We start from the raw sequence: 19,694 nt of genomic DNA, 5'->3' as shown, positions 1-19,694 counted from the left end.
GCTGTTGGTAACATCATCAGTTGGTCCCTTTGTATAGAATTTAAATACTGTCTCAGACCTCCGTAGTCACCTTTACGAACAAAAAACCTTCTCTTTACCCCTGATGGCAGTTACCTCTTTGAGTAAATCCCACTTCAGCACACTGTGATCACTGCCACCTAGTGGTTCCTTTTTCTGCAGATTCTTAATGCATGAAGAATCACTACTGATAATCAGATCAACAGTATTACTCCCTTTAGTTGCCTCCTGAACATGCTATTGCAGAAAACAATCATCCAATAAATCCACAAAAGCCTTGCTAGTGTGCGACCGACCAACCTACAAATTCCAATCAATATTTGGGAAATTAAACTTCCCCATTATAAGACTCTCTGATTTACTGACCCACTCGATTTCCCTGTACAGTTGTTTATTATACTCATCAGGGTCATTAGGCCTATAACACCCTCCTACTCTCAATTTTGATTTCCCAGTGCTTATGTCACACCAAACTGACTTCGCACTGCACTGTCCAGCCATGTCTACTGGTTGTACATCCTTAGATTTTGTATAGTTCTTAACTAATAGCATAACCCCTTCTCCCTTCCTATACATGTACTCTCCAAATTCCATTTATGCATTCCTTATATCTGTGTGACACCACGTCTCTGATATCCCAAAAAATATCTGCCTTTGATGTTTTGACCAATGCCTCAAATTTATTTACCAAACTCCTAGCATTTGTGCACATGCAAGTATACATGCATCTGTTCCTATTCTTAGCAACTCTAACACAGCCCATTTGTTTACTTGTACTGTAATGACTTCCAGCAGTCTACAAAATCCCCTGCATCTTGTTTTCCTGGCTGTTGCTCATTCCAATAGAAGCAGTGCAAGAATCACTTACACTGCTTCTATTGGAATGAAACTGACTTCACGCTGCACTGTCCAGCCATGTCGACTGGCTGTACTTCCTTAGATTTTGTGTAGTTCTTAACTAATAGCATAACCCCTTCTCCCTTCCTATCTTTCCTGTACACGTACTCTCCAAATTCCATTTATGCATTCCTTATATCTGTGTGACACTACATCTCTGATATCCCAAAAATATCTGCCTTTGATGTTTTGACCAACACCACAAATTCATCAAATTTATTTACCGAACTCCTAGTATTTGTGTACATGCAAGTATACATGCACCTGTTCCTATTCTTAGCAACCCTAACACAGCCCATTTGTTTACTTGTACTGCAATGACTTCCAGCAGTCTACGAAATCCCCTGCCTCTTGTTTTCCTGGTTGTTGCTCATTCCAATAGAAGCAGTGCAAGAATCACTTTCACCTCTGCCAGCGGCTTCTGTTACTGTATTAGTCCGTGTATTCACCCAAGCTAGCAGTTTTCCGACCCCCCTAACACTGCCTCGATAGTATCAGCAAATATTCTGCACCCTTTCTATTTAAGTGTATCCCATCCCTCTAGAAGCAGACTCTCCTGTTAACAAGCACAGACCAGGCTGAGAAAAATTCTACTCCTTGAGCCTTGCACAATCTCTCTAGGGCTGAACTGATCGACTTATACTCCATCCTATCATGTCTGAGCAGAATTGCAGACACTTTCAAATTCAACTCTAATTCAAGGCTTTTTTTTCAACATTGACCTGTACTTGTTAAGTAATTCACACAGAATGTAATGATATACAGAAACTTTACTAGTAGGGATAAGAAGATGATTATCTCTTTACACACGGCCATGGTTAGACTAAATCTAGGGTATTGTATACAGGACTGGAGGCCTCACTTTAAGAAGGATGTAGATCAAGAAGCATGTGCTACACACTGCTGCTCCTGCCCACCTATCTACGGAGGCACTGGGGGGGGGGGCATAAATTTAAGTTGAGGAAGGATGGCTGCCAGAGCGATGTGTTAGAAGTTTGCTTTTGGCTAGCCAGTAGTTGATTGTTAGCTCAAAGCAAATTGTGAGCTCAAAGCAAAGTTTGTTTGAACTGTATTAACATAGAGTTGTCAACACTCATCATTAGTGGCACAAAGTCTCTTCTGAATTACACATTCATTGAAGCTGTCCAAATTTTGCATTTATTTTTTCATTTTTGGTGATAATATATTGGCTAGTATCCCAAATTCCTTGTGAATGTCATACTTTTTGTTAATGCCATTTTTACTTTTCTGATGACTTTTGCCTTCTCTAAAATTAACACATTGTAAATTCCTTTCACTGAGATTTTATGAGAAAACCAACACTGAATACTATTCAAAAATGCTATTCTGTGTACAATAACACCAAAATCATTAATGTTTGCCTTAGCCTATCTTACTTTATTATTGAACACTAAATAACACTATCCAGGATCTCTTTCTGGTATTGTTTACACAACGTGGAATTCTCTAGTGAATTAGAGAGCACCCATGTAGAAAAAATATATATATATATATAAAAAAAAAAGAAAGAAAGAAAGGCAAAGAAAAAAGTATGGCTGAAGTGAAAGACAGTCTGGTTAACACTAGAAATTCTGATCAGCAAAAATACCTAAAGCTGCTGTGCATAAAATAGACGTTTAAGTTGTGTTTTCAAAATTTTATTATAAGCATTGATATAATCTAACTGTTGCCAGTTAGATTATATCAACAGTCCCTGTACACTTTCTGCATACATACTTTTTGCACACAGAGAACATTTCTGTAGTTTTTTGCATTGCATTGCCTATTAGCACTGATGCCTTTTTAGAGGTTTGACATGGCCACTATTGTTACTTGTTTGAGCTGCTGCTTCCTGTGAATTTATACATTCCTGAGTTCTTCGGCTAGATTAAATATAAAATCTCTTCTCTTCATAATTTTCTCTGTCACTTCTTTATAAGTAAACCAAACACTGATTACTACAAGATCTAATACATTATAAAAGATGTGAAGCAGCCATCTACAGGAATCTGCTTTGGTTGAATATTTTTTAGCCATTTGGTCTAAAACATCAACCCCATACTGTTTCTGTACCATTACTTATTGCAACACATGAAATGTACTCAAGATTATGATATTTTTATTTGCTTTGGCCTAATAATTCATTAGAGTGCAATCATCAAGTTTGAAAACTGAAGTGGAATATAATTCTGCTTTTTTTTTATAGATGTTGGAACTTTTTTTTTTTACAAGCATGATTCACAGTTCCCACTACAGTAGTATTTTTTTGGACTAATTTCTCTGCCAATTCAAAACTAGTAAAGAAGTCATCACCAGTTTCTAGCTTGATTCAAAAATGGTTCCATTAGTTTTAGGAAGACATATTCAGAAATTGGTTGACTAGCTGTATATCATCTTTCCCCAAATAAGAAAAGCCATTCAGTAGATATTTTGAAGTTTTGTCAAGATGCCAACCAAAACGTTTTAGCCATATAATGGGTGAATTGGCATCTAGCTTTAGTTGGAAATAGTTGCTCATCTATTGTAATGTTTGCTCAAGGTATATAGCACACTTTATAGGTGGATATAAATTTACACCATAGTTCTTAAGCTAAAGCAAATTTATCATTTCCTAGATGCTCCTTCCTTGAAGAACATATGCTGAATCTTATGAATTGCTTAATTTCACAGAAGCTGTTACATGACATTGTATCATTAAAAAAAAAAATCGAGGCCTCCCCCATACAGTTGTCCACAAACTATCCATTTCTAAACTTCAAGTACCATATGCTCTGCGAGTTAAAAGTACAGTGATAAAATCATAAACTTCTTGAATGAATGTACATCAATTATTATCCTTCAATTGTCTTCATGCTTCAATTTCAGTGCCATTCTATGTGTTTTATCATCACTGAAGTATTTACAAATAAACAAAATGCACTTGCAACAGAATCCATATGAACATTTCATCTTGCATAAGAAGTTGGCCAAGGATTATTGTGAATTATGTTCCTTTGTCTGGCTGAAGGACCACCAGATTTGGGCTCAGATTTTGAAATTATGTTTGCTGCCCAATGATAGACACTATTACTACATTCCTCAACTCTTTCATTAGGAATCTATTCTTCACTTTCTTCTTTAAATTCATCTCCACTCTCTTTCCAGACTCATTTTCAACTAGATTTTCCTCTCGGTATTTTTAAATCTGCTCTTGGGCATGACCATAAGATCACCAATTTTAGTGATGCAATTAAACTAGGTTAGGTTGGTTATTAGGAGTTTGATGGTATATCAGCATCTAAAGTTATTGTGCACCAACAATTAAACTAGAACTATAAAAATTGTTGAAATATCTTTCCACATATAAAGTTTCACACAAACTAAACTAAAATGGCACAGCACAGCCATATATAGTAGTGACTACTACACACTCACACACCTGAAGTGGCATGCATATGTACAGAGATACACGCCTGAGCATGTACTTGCACAACCATAGGGCAATTAGAATCACATATTTGCCACAAGGTAAATAAATACAAAAACTTTATTAACTGTATATAAATTAACTAATTTTATCAAAATTTTATAAACAGTCAAATTGGATGATTTGGTGGTTTTAAGTAGCGAGGTATGAAATTTAAAAGAAGAATTTGCGCAAAACTATTTGCAATTATGTATGCTATAAGTTAACGTAAAATTAAGAAATGTCATGAACTCAATTCTGTAGTTAAAAGGCTTCAAATCTGCAATAATTTAAAGTAGACAAACAGTCAAACTGACCTCACAGCAGTTAGCATTAGCAGAGCGTATGATGCAAGAAACAAGCTTATACAGCATCTGCCAAAAAATAAATAAATAAAATTTTCCTATTTCACCCATCCATCCGCTCTGAAATTGTCTAGTTCTTCTTTGAATTTATTTAAGCTAACAACTTCCACAATAACAGATAGAAGTTTATTACAGCATTCAACTACCTGCTGGCTAAAGCTAAATTTCTGCACATCTGTTCTACAACTGTCTTTCTTCAATTTGAATTTATGACCCCTTGGGTTTGTAATCTGAGCAAGAGGAAGAATCCCATAGGCATTGAGCCTGCTCAAACCATTCAAAGCCTTATACACCTCAATCATATCACCTTGCAGGTGCCTAGTCTCCAGCCTCTGCAATTTGTAGGCATTCAGACTTTCTTGGTAAGAGGGCCCTTTGTTCCCATCACCAATTTTGTTGCCCTCCTCTGAACTTGTTCTAGCAACACTACATCATTCCTAAAATAAGTACTCCAGACCTATATGCAGTACTCAAGGCATGGCCTGACCACTGCCTTATACAAAGGGATAATCACCTCCTTTTCCCTACTAGCAAAATTCCTGTTTATCATTGACAAAACCCCATAACTTGCTCTGGCAGCCTGTCTGCACTGCTCAGAAAACTTCAAATAAACCCAAGGGGCTCACATCTGGTTAGTATGGCTTGGAACACCCAGAGTCTTGAGCTGAATATCATTATTCTTCTCTTTCTTGGTGACTCTCTCTCTCTCTGGGCATTTCAGAAATTTTTTTTTTTTTTTTGGCTCGTGCAGTATAACCCTCAGGCTTCCTTGCACCATATGGCTAATAATAACAATAATAATATCTCACAAAAAAACTACTCCCAGTTCTTTTTAATTTTCTATCGCCCTGAGTATAGTAATACACAGTTCGTATGTTTCTCTGGGGTTACTGCTACCCATATGTAGTTCTTTGCATTTGTCGACGTTAAACTTCAGTTGCCACCTCTCAGCCCATCTGCCCAATTTTTATAGATTCTGTTGCAGTAGCGTACTGTCATTAACAACCCTGCCAACCTGCATATCATCTGCAAAGTTGGAAATTAAGCCTGATATATCTTCATCAATATCAATAATAAATACAGAAAACAACAATGGGTTCAACAATAAACACTGGGGGATTCCACAAATAACATTAGTCCACGAAGAACTGTGTCCATTGATTACCACTTTCTCTCTCTCTCTTCTCCCACTTAACAGTCCTTTTATGCATTGTAGCAACTTGCCCTTAATGCCATACTGCTAAAATTTGTATAGTAGTCTTCCATGCTTGTTTGTTTGTTTGTTATTTGGTTTTTAGGAGCATTAGCAACTAAGGCCATATTGCTCCGGGATATGCGGTGGTCATTCCCTGACCTTTCCGCATTCTCCGTATTTGGTGGTGATGGGCTCGAACTCCGGGCTAATCAAGAAGCGTGTGCTACGCACTGCTGCTCCTTCCCACCTGGCTACGGAGGCGCTCTGTCTTCCATGTGCAACAGCAGCAAAACCTTTCCTGAAATTCAAGTATATGATATCAAAATTGTTTTTTTCATCCAGTTTCTTTGTGACCACATCCTAGTATTCAATCAATTTGGTGAGACAAGACTTTCACTTAACCCATGCTGTGTCTGAATTATTTCTGTGGTCTTGTCTAGATCATCCTGCAATGCTTCTTTAACCAGTGACTCCTTTATTTTCCCCAGAACACAAGTTTAACTAACAGGTCTGTAATTACTTGTGTCACCCTTTAATCCCCCTTTGTTAATTAAGGAAACATTTGCACACCTCTAGTCTGTGGGGACCTTTTCTGAGTCCAAAGATGCTCTCCTAATTATGGCTAAAGGTTTACTTACTTCCATTGCCACCTCCTTTAATATAACTGGATAGATACCAGTCATCCCAGTTGCCTTTCTTATATTTAACTTCAACAATTTCTCCTCCACTTTACTCTCAGTAATTACAAATCATTTATCTCCCTGTTAGAGTTTAACAAGCTTTTCTCCTCCACTTCCCTCCAGAATTCCTCATGTATGAATGCAGAAGCAAAATACTCCTTCAGTCTGTCAGCTATCTGAGCAGGATCATCAACAGTTGAATCATCGATATCAACCTTGATTCAACCCTTTCCTTCTAGAGTTTATATATGTAAAGAAGTCTTTGCTGTTTTTCCTTTGATTTCTCTGCCTTTGCTTGCCTAACATCCTTTGAGACTTGATTACAGACTAGCTTATATGTACCATCGACTTCTGTCTCGCCTGATAATTTATATCTATCCTATGCATTTTTCTTCTCAGCCACGAGTCTCATTAGTTCATCTGACATCCATTTCGGCCTAAATCTTGAACAGTATTTCTTAGTTGGTATGAAATTCCTTGATTAATTCCTTGAATGCTACCCATTTAGAATTTGCTGTTGGTAACATCAGTTGGTCCCACTGTAAAGAACTTAAAAACTGTCTGAGACCACTACCTTTAAGAAAGCAAAAACCCATCCCTTTACCCCTGATCGTAGTGACATTAAGTAAATCCCAGCATCAGTACACTGTGATCACTACCACCTAGTGGTTTCTTTATCTGCAAATTTTTAATGCATGAATAATCACTGCTGATAATCAGATCAAGAGTATTACTCCTCTGGTTGCCTCAAACATTTTGCTGTAGAAATCAATCATCCAGTAAATCCACAAAGGCTTTGCTAGTGTGCGAGTAACCAAACCACAAGTTCAGTCAATATCTGGGAAGTTAAAATCTCCATTATAAGACATTCTTTTTGATTTACTGGTCCACTCTATTTCTCTGTATAGCTGTTCATTGTACTCATCAGAGTCATTAGGCCTATGACTAACTCCTACACTCATTTTTGCTTTCCCAGTGCTTATTTCATAACAAATTGACTCAACATTGTATTGTCCACCAATGCTTCATATATAAAAGGATGCACTGTCATAGATTTTGTTATGTTTCTTAACTAACGGCATAGCTCCTCCTCCCTTGCTACCTTTTCTGTACACATTGTACTCCCCGAATTTCAATTCTGCACTGCTTATATATCTGTGTGACACCACGTCACTGATATCCCAACAATATCCACCTTTGATGTCCTTTACCAGCACTTCAAATTCATGAAATTTATTTACTATACTCCTAGCATTGGTATACATGCAAGTATAATAATAAAATTCTTTTTTCTCAAAATATTACCAGGATATGATTGCCATTACAGGCATCCAGAGGAATCTAAAAATCTAATTGGAGACATTATATTTACTTATATACAAACTGCACAAAGAAAACTGCGTAGAATGCATAGAACATCCATTGAATACAAACAACATGCATATAATACACAGAACAACAACATAATAGATAACATTCAGAGAATACATAAATCACAGCAAATATATTGCATTCTCCAACATAAGGTTAACTTAAATAGCTTTCAGTTATCGATAATTGCATTTGAACTGGATCTTCTGAGATACTGATGATATACGGCCGTACTGCAGAGCACAATCCAGGTATAACCTGATAGACTGATTGAGCCAGTCTAGACATCTTTCCCTTTGAGTCAGTTTTAATTTTAATGACAGTTACAGGAATGGTGACACGTGAATATGGATTTTCACTGGACAACAGATCAAAAACATGTTGACAGAGCTCATTGCAGGAATGATGCTGTTGGGAAAGTACTGCGTGAAGGTCAGGAGCTTCTGCAGGTTTGAGCAGAACACTGGACAGTTTCTGAGAACTCTATCCAGGATTTTCCTACCCAGAAATTCCCAGATGTTGATGTAGTCGTGGGCTGTGGAGCACAGATTGAGTGCCACTGCGAGCTTCTGCATATATGCCAAGTGCCTTTGCAAAGTATCCAATCAAATTGGTCAGACAAGATTTCTCCTTAACAAACCCATGCTGTGCTGTGATGTTGCTTAGATTTTTATAGAGTTGTGATCTTGATGTTGTATAAGGAAGGTGAGCCCAGTTGTTGGCCAGTATACGTGTACCTGTTCTTACCCTTAGTCACCCTAACACAGTCCATGTATTTACTTGTTTCTTTATGACTTTCCCAAGTTCCTGAAATCCCCAGCACCTTGCTTTCCAGGCTGCTGCTCATTTTAATAGAAACTGTGCAAGAATCACTTTTACCTCTGCTTACTGTTAATCTTTCAGTCTGTGAATCTTCCCCAAGCTAGCAGTTTTCCGACCCACCTAACACTGCCTCGATAGCATCAGCAAATATTCTTCTCCCAATCACCATCCCTTTATCCATACCAGCAACTTGCCCTTAATGCCTTAATGCTCCAATTTGTACAGCAGTCTTCCATGTGCAGCAGTATCAAAGGCTTTCCTGAAATCCAAGTATATGATATCAAAAATATTTTTTGCATCTAGTTCCTTTGCAAAGTATCCAATCAAATCAGTCGGACAAGATTTCTCCTTAACAAACCCATGCTGCTTGAACCATAACTAAAGTCTTGCCTAGATGATCCTGCAAGGCTTCTTTAACTAATTTTAACAGGTCTGTAATAGTTCTAGTTATTATTGTTATTTTTTTTTGTTTTTAGGAGCATTAACAAGTTAGTCAGTTATTTGGTTTTTAGGAGCATTAGCAACTAAGGCCATATTGCTCTGGGGATATGCGGTGGTCATTCCCTGACCTTTCCGCATCCTCCATATTTGGTGGGCACGGACTCGAACCCCGGTCTAATCAAGAAGTGTGACTACTGCTCCTGCCCACCTGGCTACGGAGGTGCCAACAGTTCTAGTGTTAATGGATTTGTTAGTTTTATGAAACTGCTAACTTTATAACACCATTAAGTTTATGATGGCATTATTATACTACAGAAGTTCAAAGACAGAGAACAAAAAGATAGAACAAAAACAAGAGGACTAGCTGTGTACCTGCTCTGAGGTTTACATGGTAGAGTTGGTGTGTGTGAAAATCAAAACATTTTTAATAAATGAAAGTATTTTGTTTAGTTCCCATACACAATGTGATGAGAGTAAAACTTTGAATGTCCAGAAGAGATTGATATTTCTTCATATTTAACCCCAGGGGCTCTCATCTGGTGAGTATGGGCTTGGCACACCCAGGGTCCTGAGCTGGATATCATCATTCTTCCTTTTTCTTGGTGATTTCCTTCTCTCTCTCTCTCTCTCTCTCTCTCTCTCTCAGGGTAACTTAGATTTTTTTTTTTTTTTTTCTGCCTGGTGCAGCAAAAGCCTCAGGTTTCCTTGCACCATATGGCTGATAATGATTTTAAACATATTTTACCATGTAAATCACACCAACAACATGAGAAAAATATATGAATTATCCACAAATTTGAATTATCTGATTTAGAACAAAATAAGATTTACTGTATATAAAATTTGATAATGAGAAAGAGAGTAATTAAATTAGGATACTACTTACTACCCATCATGCAGCATATTACCCAATGTGGTGTTCAGATTTTTATCTCCAAAGTTGATTTCAAAGTAAAGTCTACCATTGAAAAGGCTCAATGCCACATTGTTGATAAGAGGCTGTTCCCCAGATCCATATAGGAGAATTGAATCAGGAAGAAAAGTCTGAAAATCAAGTTTGAATGATTTATAAATAAATATACTACATATAATAAGTTTATAACATTTAACCACATTATCATCAATATAACTTTTCTTTTCTTTTATAAAGACCAAGAACGAGTGGTATTAGAACCTATAATACTTAGTACCATGCATGGGTTGAGAAGATGAAAGACACTTGTTGACATTAATTTGAACTTTTGTAGATTGTACTTTCTTTTCAGGAAAAAAACATGAAAGGAAGTTGTAGGAAAACATAAGTTGAAGGAATAAATGAGGAAGAAGAATAGTTAATTCTGCAAGTTTGAAGTTGGACAGTAAAAGGATGTTGACCGGTTGCAGCAAGTATTTAGATTGGTTTAAGAGAGAAAGAGAGAGAGTGTGCCAGAATTATAGAAGCCAATTCAGAATAACAGTGCCCATTTATGTATCTATAAAAAGGCATGCAGCAAAAACAGCACATTTTTGAGACAGAAAGTGGAGAGACTTAGTTAGTGATGAGTCATTAATTAACCTAACTGCCATCTTTTCAATTGAATCTAGAAGCCTCAGATAGGTTTTGGTGGCACCGCCCCAAATGTGGAAACAATATTCCATGGTAGGGCGGGTTTACGATTTGTACAGAGTGAACAGCTGTTTGGAAGAAAAGCAATGCCATGACTAATAGAGAAAACCCAGTTTTTTAGATGGAGAGTAAACAATTTTTGTGATGTCCTTATGCCAAGTGAGATTAGAAGTCCGAGTAAAAGATAAAAGAGAACAAAAGGTGTCTCCAATAGAGAAATGTGATCTTGTCTAGAAATCAGATTGTCATAGAAGATAGGCATAGGAGCAGAAGAATCCTTTTGAGGATATATATAACGTAGGCCTGAGTTTTAGGATTGAAATCAACTAAGTTATCTTTGCCCCACTGGAGAATTACCTGGTGATCAGCATTTAAGAAAATGATAGAGGATATTTGAGAAGTTAAAGCAGTTAGTGCAGGGCATGTTTTCTCAAACTGTAAGGTGGAATGCAATGTGCTATCATCAGCAAAATTATGGATAGAATTTCTGGTCAATGGAAGAAGGTCATTAACATACAAGAGGAAAAGAGTGGGAGAACGAACTGAACCATGAGGAACAAATGCATTAGTGGAGAAATTATAAGCCAGAAAGCCATCTACCATCACCTGCAGTGAGAAAACTGGATACCCAAATTACAAAAAAATAATTGGCAAACTATACAATGGAAGTTTATTTAGAAAACCTTTACACCAAACACTATCAAAAGCTTTTGATGTGTCAAGAGCTACTGCTTCAATATTTTACAAAAAAATTTAACTTGCGACAAAGCTGTTTTAGTAGTAGTAGTTGTAATGGCAAATGATGAAGAAAGCAAACTTATATAGAATCATTGGGCTCACATCTAGTGAGTATGTGCTTGGCACACCAAGGGTCCTGAGCTGGATATCATCATTCTTCTCTTCTTTGGTGATTCCCTTCTACTTCGCTTACTCTCTCTGAGGGTAACTCAGAAATAAATTTATTTTGGCTGGTGCAGCAAAAGCCTCAGGCTTCCTTGCACCATATGGCTGATAATAATAATAATCAGACAAATATTAGTATTAGTAATAGTAGTAGTATTAGTAAAAGCAAGCTGATAAAGCACCAGCCAAAAAATACTTCCAATATCACCTTCCATCTCCCTCTAATTATTATTATTAGCCATATAGTGCAAGGAAGCCTGAGGCTTATGCTGCACCAGGCAAAAAAAAAAAACTTTCCAAGTTACCCTGAGAGACAGAGAAAGAGAAGTAGAAAGGAATCACCAAGAAAGAGAAGAATGCTGATATCCAGCTCAGAACCATGGGTGTGCCAACCCATACTCACCAGATATGAGCCCATGGGGTCGTTTGTCTAGTTCTTCCTTCAATTTATGTAATTCCATACCAGGCTGAAGTTTTTTCCCACAATCAACCACCTGTTGGCTAAAGATAGATTTCCTGCAACCATCCTTTCACAATTTGAATTCATCATCCCTCATGTTTTCACTCCACTTCAATTTAGTGTTTCTTCCTGTAAATTCCCAAGAAATTTTGTGATTTTAAAATTCCTGAATCCCTGGAAGAATAGGTACATATTTCAAGAAATTGGTATTCTTTATGTTGAGAGGATGCATATGCTTTGGGGAGGGATTTGAGATAAAGTTGTTGGGAGCTTTCTGTTTCTCTTTCTGTCTCTATAATGCAGTAGTGCAGTCGAAATTTTATGAGTCACATGGTATGCTTCATATATAAAAGGCCTTGCCTTTCAAAGATTTTAGCACATATGATCAAAAATGGATAAGGAGCTCCAGGCCAATTCATAGGTGCTTGGGAGGTCTAGATGCACACGGGGTTAAGGAACTTAGTTTATTTATGTTGAGACATTGATGGTTCCCTCAACTGGGGGGCCCCTAAATGCAGCGCATCCAATACAACCCCTATTTACACAGCCCTGATGAGCTCGGGATATGCCAGAATAACCAAAAATTTTCTCTCACCCTTCAGAGATGGTCTAGACTGGCAAAACAATGGCAAATCTCACGACGAAGGTGAGCGAATTTACTACCCTCCTTACCGGCTTATGTCGCATCTATCCAAGAACAAGTAAGCGTTATACTCTAAAGTAATGCTTTTGCCGTTAATTATTTTCTTCAGAAAAACACAAAATGTCCACCCTTTCATTAGTATATAAGCTATCAGGTAATAAAAGCTATCAGTTCTCATTTTACTAAACAGCAAAATGAGAACGTGCATATTAAATTAAACGTAAATTAAAATTAAATAAACTGATATGGTCAATTTGAAAATCGTCATAATCACATTTCTTTATATATAACAACAAAAATTAATATTTCTGAATAAAAATAATTTCAATTTTTTATTTTATATATCCTTAACAATGTGTAACACGTATAAAGAATGTTGGCAGTATTTTAGGAATGATGATAAAACCAGCCAGCTTGTTGCCAGATACGTTCCAAATCGCATAGAGTAGATTCTGTGCCAAATTGTATCTATGTAAAGCATGATCAACAATGGACTTATCGCCACCTCGAACAATTCATGTCATGAAAAGAATTGAAAACAATGGCGATGAGCCAACGCCTACTACTTCGAAAAAAATAGTGCACAACGTTACAGTTCGTCAAACCACAAGATTAAGAAGAAATTATTGCTGAAATTGTAGAAATAGATAGAATATCTATCAATACTACACTGCTCGCCAAAATAAACAGAAAAAAAAAAAACGTTTTTCATGAATATTTTATTGCGAACTATGTCGCTGAAGACAGGAAGACAATCTCCACATATTAACATCTGAAGTGGAACATGCCATCCGAATAACAAAGCCAGGCAAGGCCTGTGGACCTGATCAGATTCATGTGAAACTGCTGAAACAACTAGACTACAGCAACATCCAACAACTAACGAAATGGTTCAATCAAATCTACAACAACAACGACATTCCATCCGAATGGCTCCAATCCATCTTTGTGGCCCTACCAAAAAAGGCTACCAGCCGGAAATGCGAAGACTTCAGGCTGATCAGTCTAATGAGCCAGGTGCTAAAAGTCTTCCTCAAGGTGATTCAGCAAAGATGTAAGTGCGAAAGTGCACTAGGAAACACACAGTTCGGATTCTGCAGGGGACTAGGCACCAGAGAAGCAATTTTCTGTTTACAAATATTGCTACAAAGGTGCTATGAACATCAAAAAGACGTGTATATATGTTTTATTGACTACGAGAAAGCCTTCGATTCAGTAGACCACGACCGCCTAATTGACCGACTGAGAAAACTTGGGCTTGAAAACAATGATATCAACTTTATTACAACTCTCTACTGGAATCAAACAGCCCGGCTTCGCTATGACAACGACCTGACAGACCCAATTCCAATAAAAAAAAAAGGCGTCCGGCAAGGCTGTCCATTATCTCCCATTCTTTTTAACATCTATTCGGAAATGATCTTCGACCAAACACTGGCTGACAAGAACATCGGCATAAAAGTTAACGGACACTACATCAATAACTTAAGATATGCCGATGACACAGCACTAATAGCGGATTCAGAACAAGATTTACAGACCATCTTGAACGAAGTGGACATAGAAAGCCAAGCATGGGGGCTACGAATCAACAAAAAGAAAACAAAGGTGACGAAGGTCAGCAGGACTGCAAGCAAAATCACGATCAAACTAAACAACGAAAAATTAGAGCAAATACACCGCTTCAAGTATCTCGGAGTACTCATTGATGACCAGCTGAACCATGAGGCCGAAATCAAAAGCAGAATTGAACAAGCCAGGCAGGCATTCACCAAATGGAGAACCCTCCTCACCGACAGAAGCTTGAACATCATGCTCAAATTACGCACATTGAAATGCTACATCTGGCCAATACTGCTCTACGGTGTAGAAACCTGGACTCTAACATCAGCCACTACAAAAAAGCTCCAGGCCTTCGAAATGTGGCTCTACCGAAGAATGCTGAAAATTCCGTGGACAGCCAAGATAACCAACGCACAGGTCCTGCAGGACATGCACACGGAACGGGACCTGCTCAAAACCATCATCAGCAGGAAATGCAAATACCTAGGTCACATTGCTAGGAACCAACAAAAATATCACCTACTACCACTCATCCTGGAGGGAAAGATCGAAGGCAAGAAACGCCCAGGCAGACCGAAAATGGCATGGCTAGATAACATCAACACGTGGCTTCACATGACAACAGCACAAATCCTACACGCAGCGCTAGACAGAGAAGCGCTAGACAGAGAACAATATCAAAACGAAATCGCAAACGCCATTCGGCAGCATTAAAGAAGAAGAAGATGTCGCTGAAGGTGCATATTTAATATAATCGGCATCCTAGCATGCAAATTCCGAGTATCCAATAGAAATCAATCTACTACCTTACAGAGTGGCACATTAACCCCAAGGGCTCACATCTGGTGAGTATGGGCTAGGCAAACCTAGGGTTCTAAGCTGGATATCATCATTCATTGAGAGGGCGCTGAATCTCTTTAAAAGTTACAGCTATCAGTTACAGGCTCTGCAAAAACGATAAGTGTTTACCTGTTATTTACATGATTGTTATTTTATATTGTACTTAATACGTAGTCATATAGTTATAGTTACGCTGGTTATTTTTTATTTTTAATTTAGATAAAGAGTTTTTGTGGATTTTACTTACGATAGGTAAAACCGTTATTTCGTTCCATTTTTGTAGCCATTGTTTTTGGATATAGTGGTAGGGAATTCAAATTTTTTAATTGAGGTAGCTAGGTAGCTCTAACTCATTATTATATAGTAATACGCTTCATTGTTTCTATTTAATAGTTTCTATTCAAATACTACTGACATTTAATTTATTGATTTTTTTTAATTTAAACTACCATGCCCCAAACTAGAGCAGCAAAGCAACGGGCACAAAGTGGCAGGAGTGCTGTGACTCGGGGGAGAACTGAGGGGGGCAATTCTCCAACGCATCACAGCCTAAAGAAATGTGCAACTTGTGAAATGTTTGCCGAACTCTCTGGAACGGAACATGATATTGCCATGGGGGATGTCTTTGTGTGTGCGCGATGCAAGGAGTGTATCGAAATCAGGCAACAACTCAGCGTTCTTATGGGCCTATATGACAGCTTGAAGGACAGGGTGGATGCCCTCGAAGGAAGTAAATTGAGGGGCCCATCAAGCTCTCAGCTGCCCACATCAACGCCAGAGCTTGCACTTGGTCATCACGCAACACAGCGGCAACCCCTAAGGCAGAATGCGCTGGTCCCACAGGAACTAGTTGTTGTTGGTGACTCTATTGTCAGGGAAACGGGGAACATGCTTTGTAAAAAGGATAGGTGGAACAGGACCAGGGTATGTCTGCCAGGGGCAAAGGTTGATGACGTTGTAGAGCGGATATCATCTTTCAAGGGCACAAAAGGTGATATAGTTGTACACGTTGGCACTAATGATATTAAGAGTAGGAGACCGGCGGAATTACTCAACAAGTACAGGTCACTGTTGAAAAAAAGCCGTGAAATAGGGTTGAATTTGAAAGTGTCTGCAATTCTGCCCAGACACGATAGGAGGGAGTATATGATGAGAGCCTTGTCGATCAATTCGGCCCTGGAAGGATTGTGCAAGGCTCAAGGGGTAGAATTTTTTTCAGCCTGGACTGTACTTGTTAACAGGAGAGATTGCTTCTACAGGGATGGGATACACTTAAATAGAAAGGGTGCAAGAATATTTGCTGATGCTATCGAGACAGTGTTAGGTGGGTCGGAAAACTGCTAGTTTGGGGGGATACAAAGACTAATAGTTTAACAGTAACCGCAGGCAGAGGTGAAGGTGATTCTTGCACAACTTCTATTAGAATAAGAAGCGACCTGGAGCGAGGGGTGTTGGGGGTTTCAGGGACGGATGGCAGTCATCATGGAATAGTTGGGTATTTGGGATGTGTTAGGGTAAAAAGGAATAGGCATAGGAGCATGTATGCTTGCATGTATACCAATGCTAGAAGTATAGTAAATAAATTTGATGAATTTGAAGTGTTGGTCAAGACATCAAAGGCGGATATTGTTGGGATAGCAGAGACGTGGTGTCACAAAGATATAAGGAATGCAGAACTGGAATTTGGGGAGTACAATGTGTACAGAAAGGATAGACAGGACAGAAAGGGAGGGGGTGTTATACTGTTAATTAAGAAAAACATAAAATCAAAGGAAGTGCACCCAGTTAATATAGATGAACAGTGCTCTGTTGAGTCAGTTTGGTGCGAGATAAGCACTGCGAAAGGAAAAATAAGGGTAGGAGTGTGTTATAGGCCTAATGACTTGAATGAGTACAATGAACAATTGTACAGAGAAATAGAGTGGGCCAGTAAATCTGAATGTCTTATAATGGGGGATTTTAACTTCCCAGATATTGACTGGAACTTGTGGGTTGGTCACTCACACACCAGTCAGACTTTTGTGGATTTATTGGATGATTGTTTTCTGCAGCAGCATGTTCGAGAGGCAACCAGAGAAAGTAACACTCTTGATCTGGTTATCAGCAGTGATCATTCGTGTATTAAGAATTTGCAGATAAAGGAACCACTAGGTGGCAGTGATCACAGTGTGCTGAAGTGGGATTTACTCAAAGAGGTAACTACCGTCAGGGGTAAAGGAAAGGGTTTTTGCTTCCGTAAAGGGGAGTACAGTGGTCTCAAACAGTTTTTAAATTCTGTACAGTGGGATCAACTGACGATGTTACCAACAGTAAATTCTAAGTGGGAAGCATTCAAGGAATTAATCGTGGAAGCTACTAGACTTTATATACCGATTAAGAAATATCGTTCAAGGTTTAGGCCTAAATGGTTATCAAATGAACTAATGAGACTCGTGACAGAGAAGAAAAATGCATGGGATGCATATAAATTATCAGGTGACGCAGAAGCCTGTGGCAGATATAAGCTAGTCTGTAATCAGGTCACAAAGGAGGTTCGGCAGGCGAAGGCGGATTACGAGAAATCTTTGGCAAAAGATGCTAAGAAAAACAGCAAGGATTTCTTTACTTATATAAACTCTAAAAGGAAGGGGATGAATATGATTGGTCCACTTGACATCGATGGTTCGACTGTTGATGATCCTGCTCAGATAGCAAACAAACTGAATGAGTATTTTGCATCTACATTCACACGTGAGGAATTATTACAGTTTGAAAATGGAAGAAGGTTATCAAATTGTAGCAGTGTGCTTAATGATTTTGTAATAACTGAGAGCAAAGTGGAGGAGAAATTGTTGAAGTTAAACATAAGAAAGGCACCTGGGGTGGATGGGATCTATCCAGTTATTTTAAAGGAGGCGGCAAAGCAACTAAGCAAACCCTTAGCCATAATTATGAGAGCATCCTTGGACTCAGGGGAGGTTCCCATGGACTGGAGATGTGCAAATGTGTCCCCAATTCACAAAGGTGGATCGAAGGGTGACACGAGTAATTACAGACCAGTTAGTTTAACTTCTGTTCCGGGTAAAATAATGGAGTCACTGGTTAAAGATGCATTGCAGGATCATCTAGACAAGACTGCAGCAATAATTCAAACACAGCATGGGTTTGTTAAGGGAAAGTCTTGTCTGACAAATTTGATTGGTTATTATGATGTGGTCACAAAGGAACTGGATGCGAAAAATAATTTTGATATCATATACTTGGATTTCAGGAAAGCTTTTGACACTGTTGCGCATGGAAGACTACTGTACAAATTGGAGCACAATGGTATTAAGGGTAAGTTGCTACAATGGATAAAAGGATGGTTAAGTGGGAGAAGACAGAGGGTGGTAATCAATGGGTGCTGCTCTTCGTGGACTAATGTTATTAGTGGAGTCCCACAGGGTTCGGTGTTGGGTCCACTGTTGTTTTGTGTATTTATCAATGATATTGATGAAGGTATATCAGGCTTAATGTCGAAGTTTGCAGATGACACAAAGGTTGGCAGGGTTGTTAATGACAGTAATGGCAGTGTGCTACTGCAACCTGATCTAGATAATTTGGGCAGATGGGCTAAGAAGTGGCAACTGAAGTTCAACCTTGACAAATGCAAAGTACTGCATATGGGTAGAAGTAACCCCAGAGAAACGTACCAACTGTGTGGTACTACACTTAAGGTGGTAGAAAATGAAAAAGACCTGGGAGTAATTGTGCAGTCAGATATGAAGTTTTCTGAGCAATGCAGACAGGCTGCTAGGGCAGGTCATGGGGTTTTGTCAATGATATATAGGAATTTTGCTAGCAGGGAAAAGGAGGTGATTGTCCCTCTGTATAAGGCAATGGTCAGGCCACGCCTTGAGTATTGCGTACAAGTCTGGAGGCCTCATTTTAGGAAGGATGTAGATTTGCTTGAGCGTGTACAGAGAAGAGCAACACGATTGGTGAGTGGAATGAAGGGATTCTCTTACCAAGAGAGGCTTAAGTTCTGCAAATTGCAGTGGCTGGAGACTAGGCACCTGCGCGGTGATCTGATTGAGGTCTATAAGGCCTTGAATGGGTTGAGCACGCTGAATTCTGATGGGATCCTTCCACTTGTTCAGATTACGAACCTACGGGGACATAAGTTCAAATTAAGAAAGGATAGATGTAGAATAGATGTGCGGAAATTTGCCTTTAGCCAGCGGGTGGTTAATTGCTGGAACAAACTTCCATCTGTCGTTGTGGAAGTTGATAGGTTAAATAAATTTAAGGAGGAACTGGACAGGCATTTGGAGGGAATGGTGTGATGATTTTTTTTTTTTTTTTTTTTTTGGCTGATGCTGCATAAGCTCCTACACTTGCTTTCTTGCATCATGTGCCACTACTACTACTACTACTACTACTATTCTTCTCTTTCTTGGTGATTCCTTTCTGCTTCCGCTCTCTCT

At 38.6% G+C, this 19,694-nt stretch overlaps 1 protein-coding gene across 1 annotated transcript in view; it reads right to left on the bottom strand.

Annotated features, from left to right (window-relative positions):
* The window catches only part of LOC150081798 (axotactin-like), a 638,696-nt gene that overhangs the window by 519,300 nt on the left and 99,702 nt on the right, over positions 1–19,694 (bottom strand). Inside the window, exon 7 of the mRNA XM_090378896.1 lies at positions 10,121–10,278. Within this exon, the coding sequence (XP_090235022.1) occupies positions 10,121–10,278 (158 nt within the window). The remainder of the gene's footprint in view (positions 1–10,120; positions 10,279–19,694) is intronic.

This window comes from Mastigoproctus giganteus, chromosome 8 (genome assembly GCF_048544385.1).
Source record: "Mastigoproctus giganteus isolate SK-2022 chromosome 8, ASM4854438v1, whole genome shotgun sequence".
In the NCBI taxonomy this organism is placed as follows: domain Eukaryota; kingdom Metazoa; phylum Arthropoda; class Arachnida; order Uropygi; family Thelyphonidae; genus Mastigoproctus; species Mastigoproctus giganteus.
Note: the sequence above shows the minus strand (reverse complement) of the source record. Positions and strands in the feature narration are given on the sequence as shown.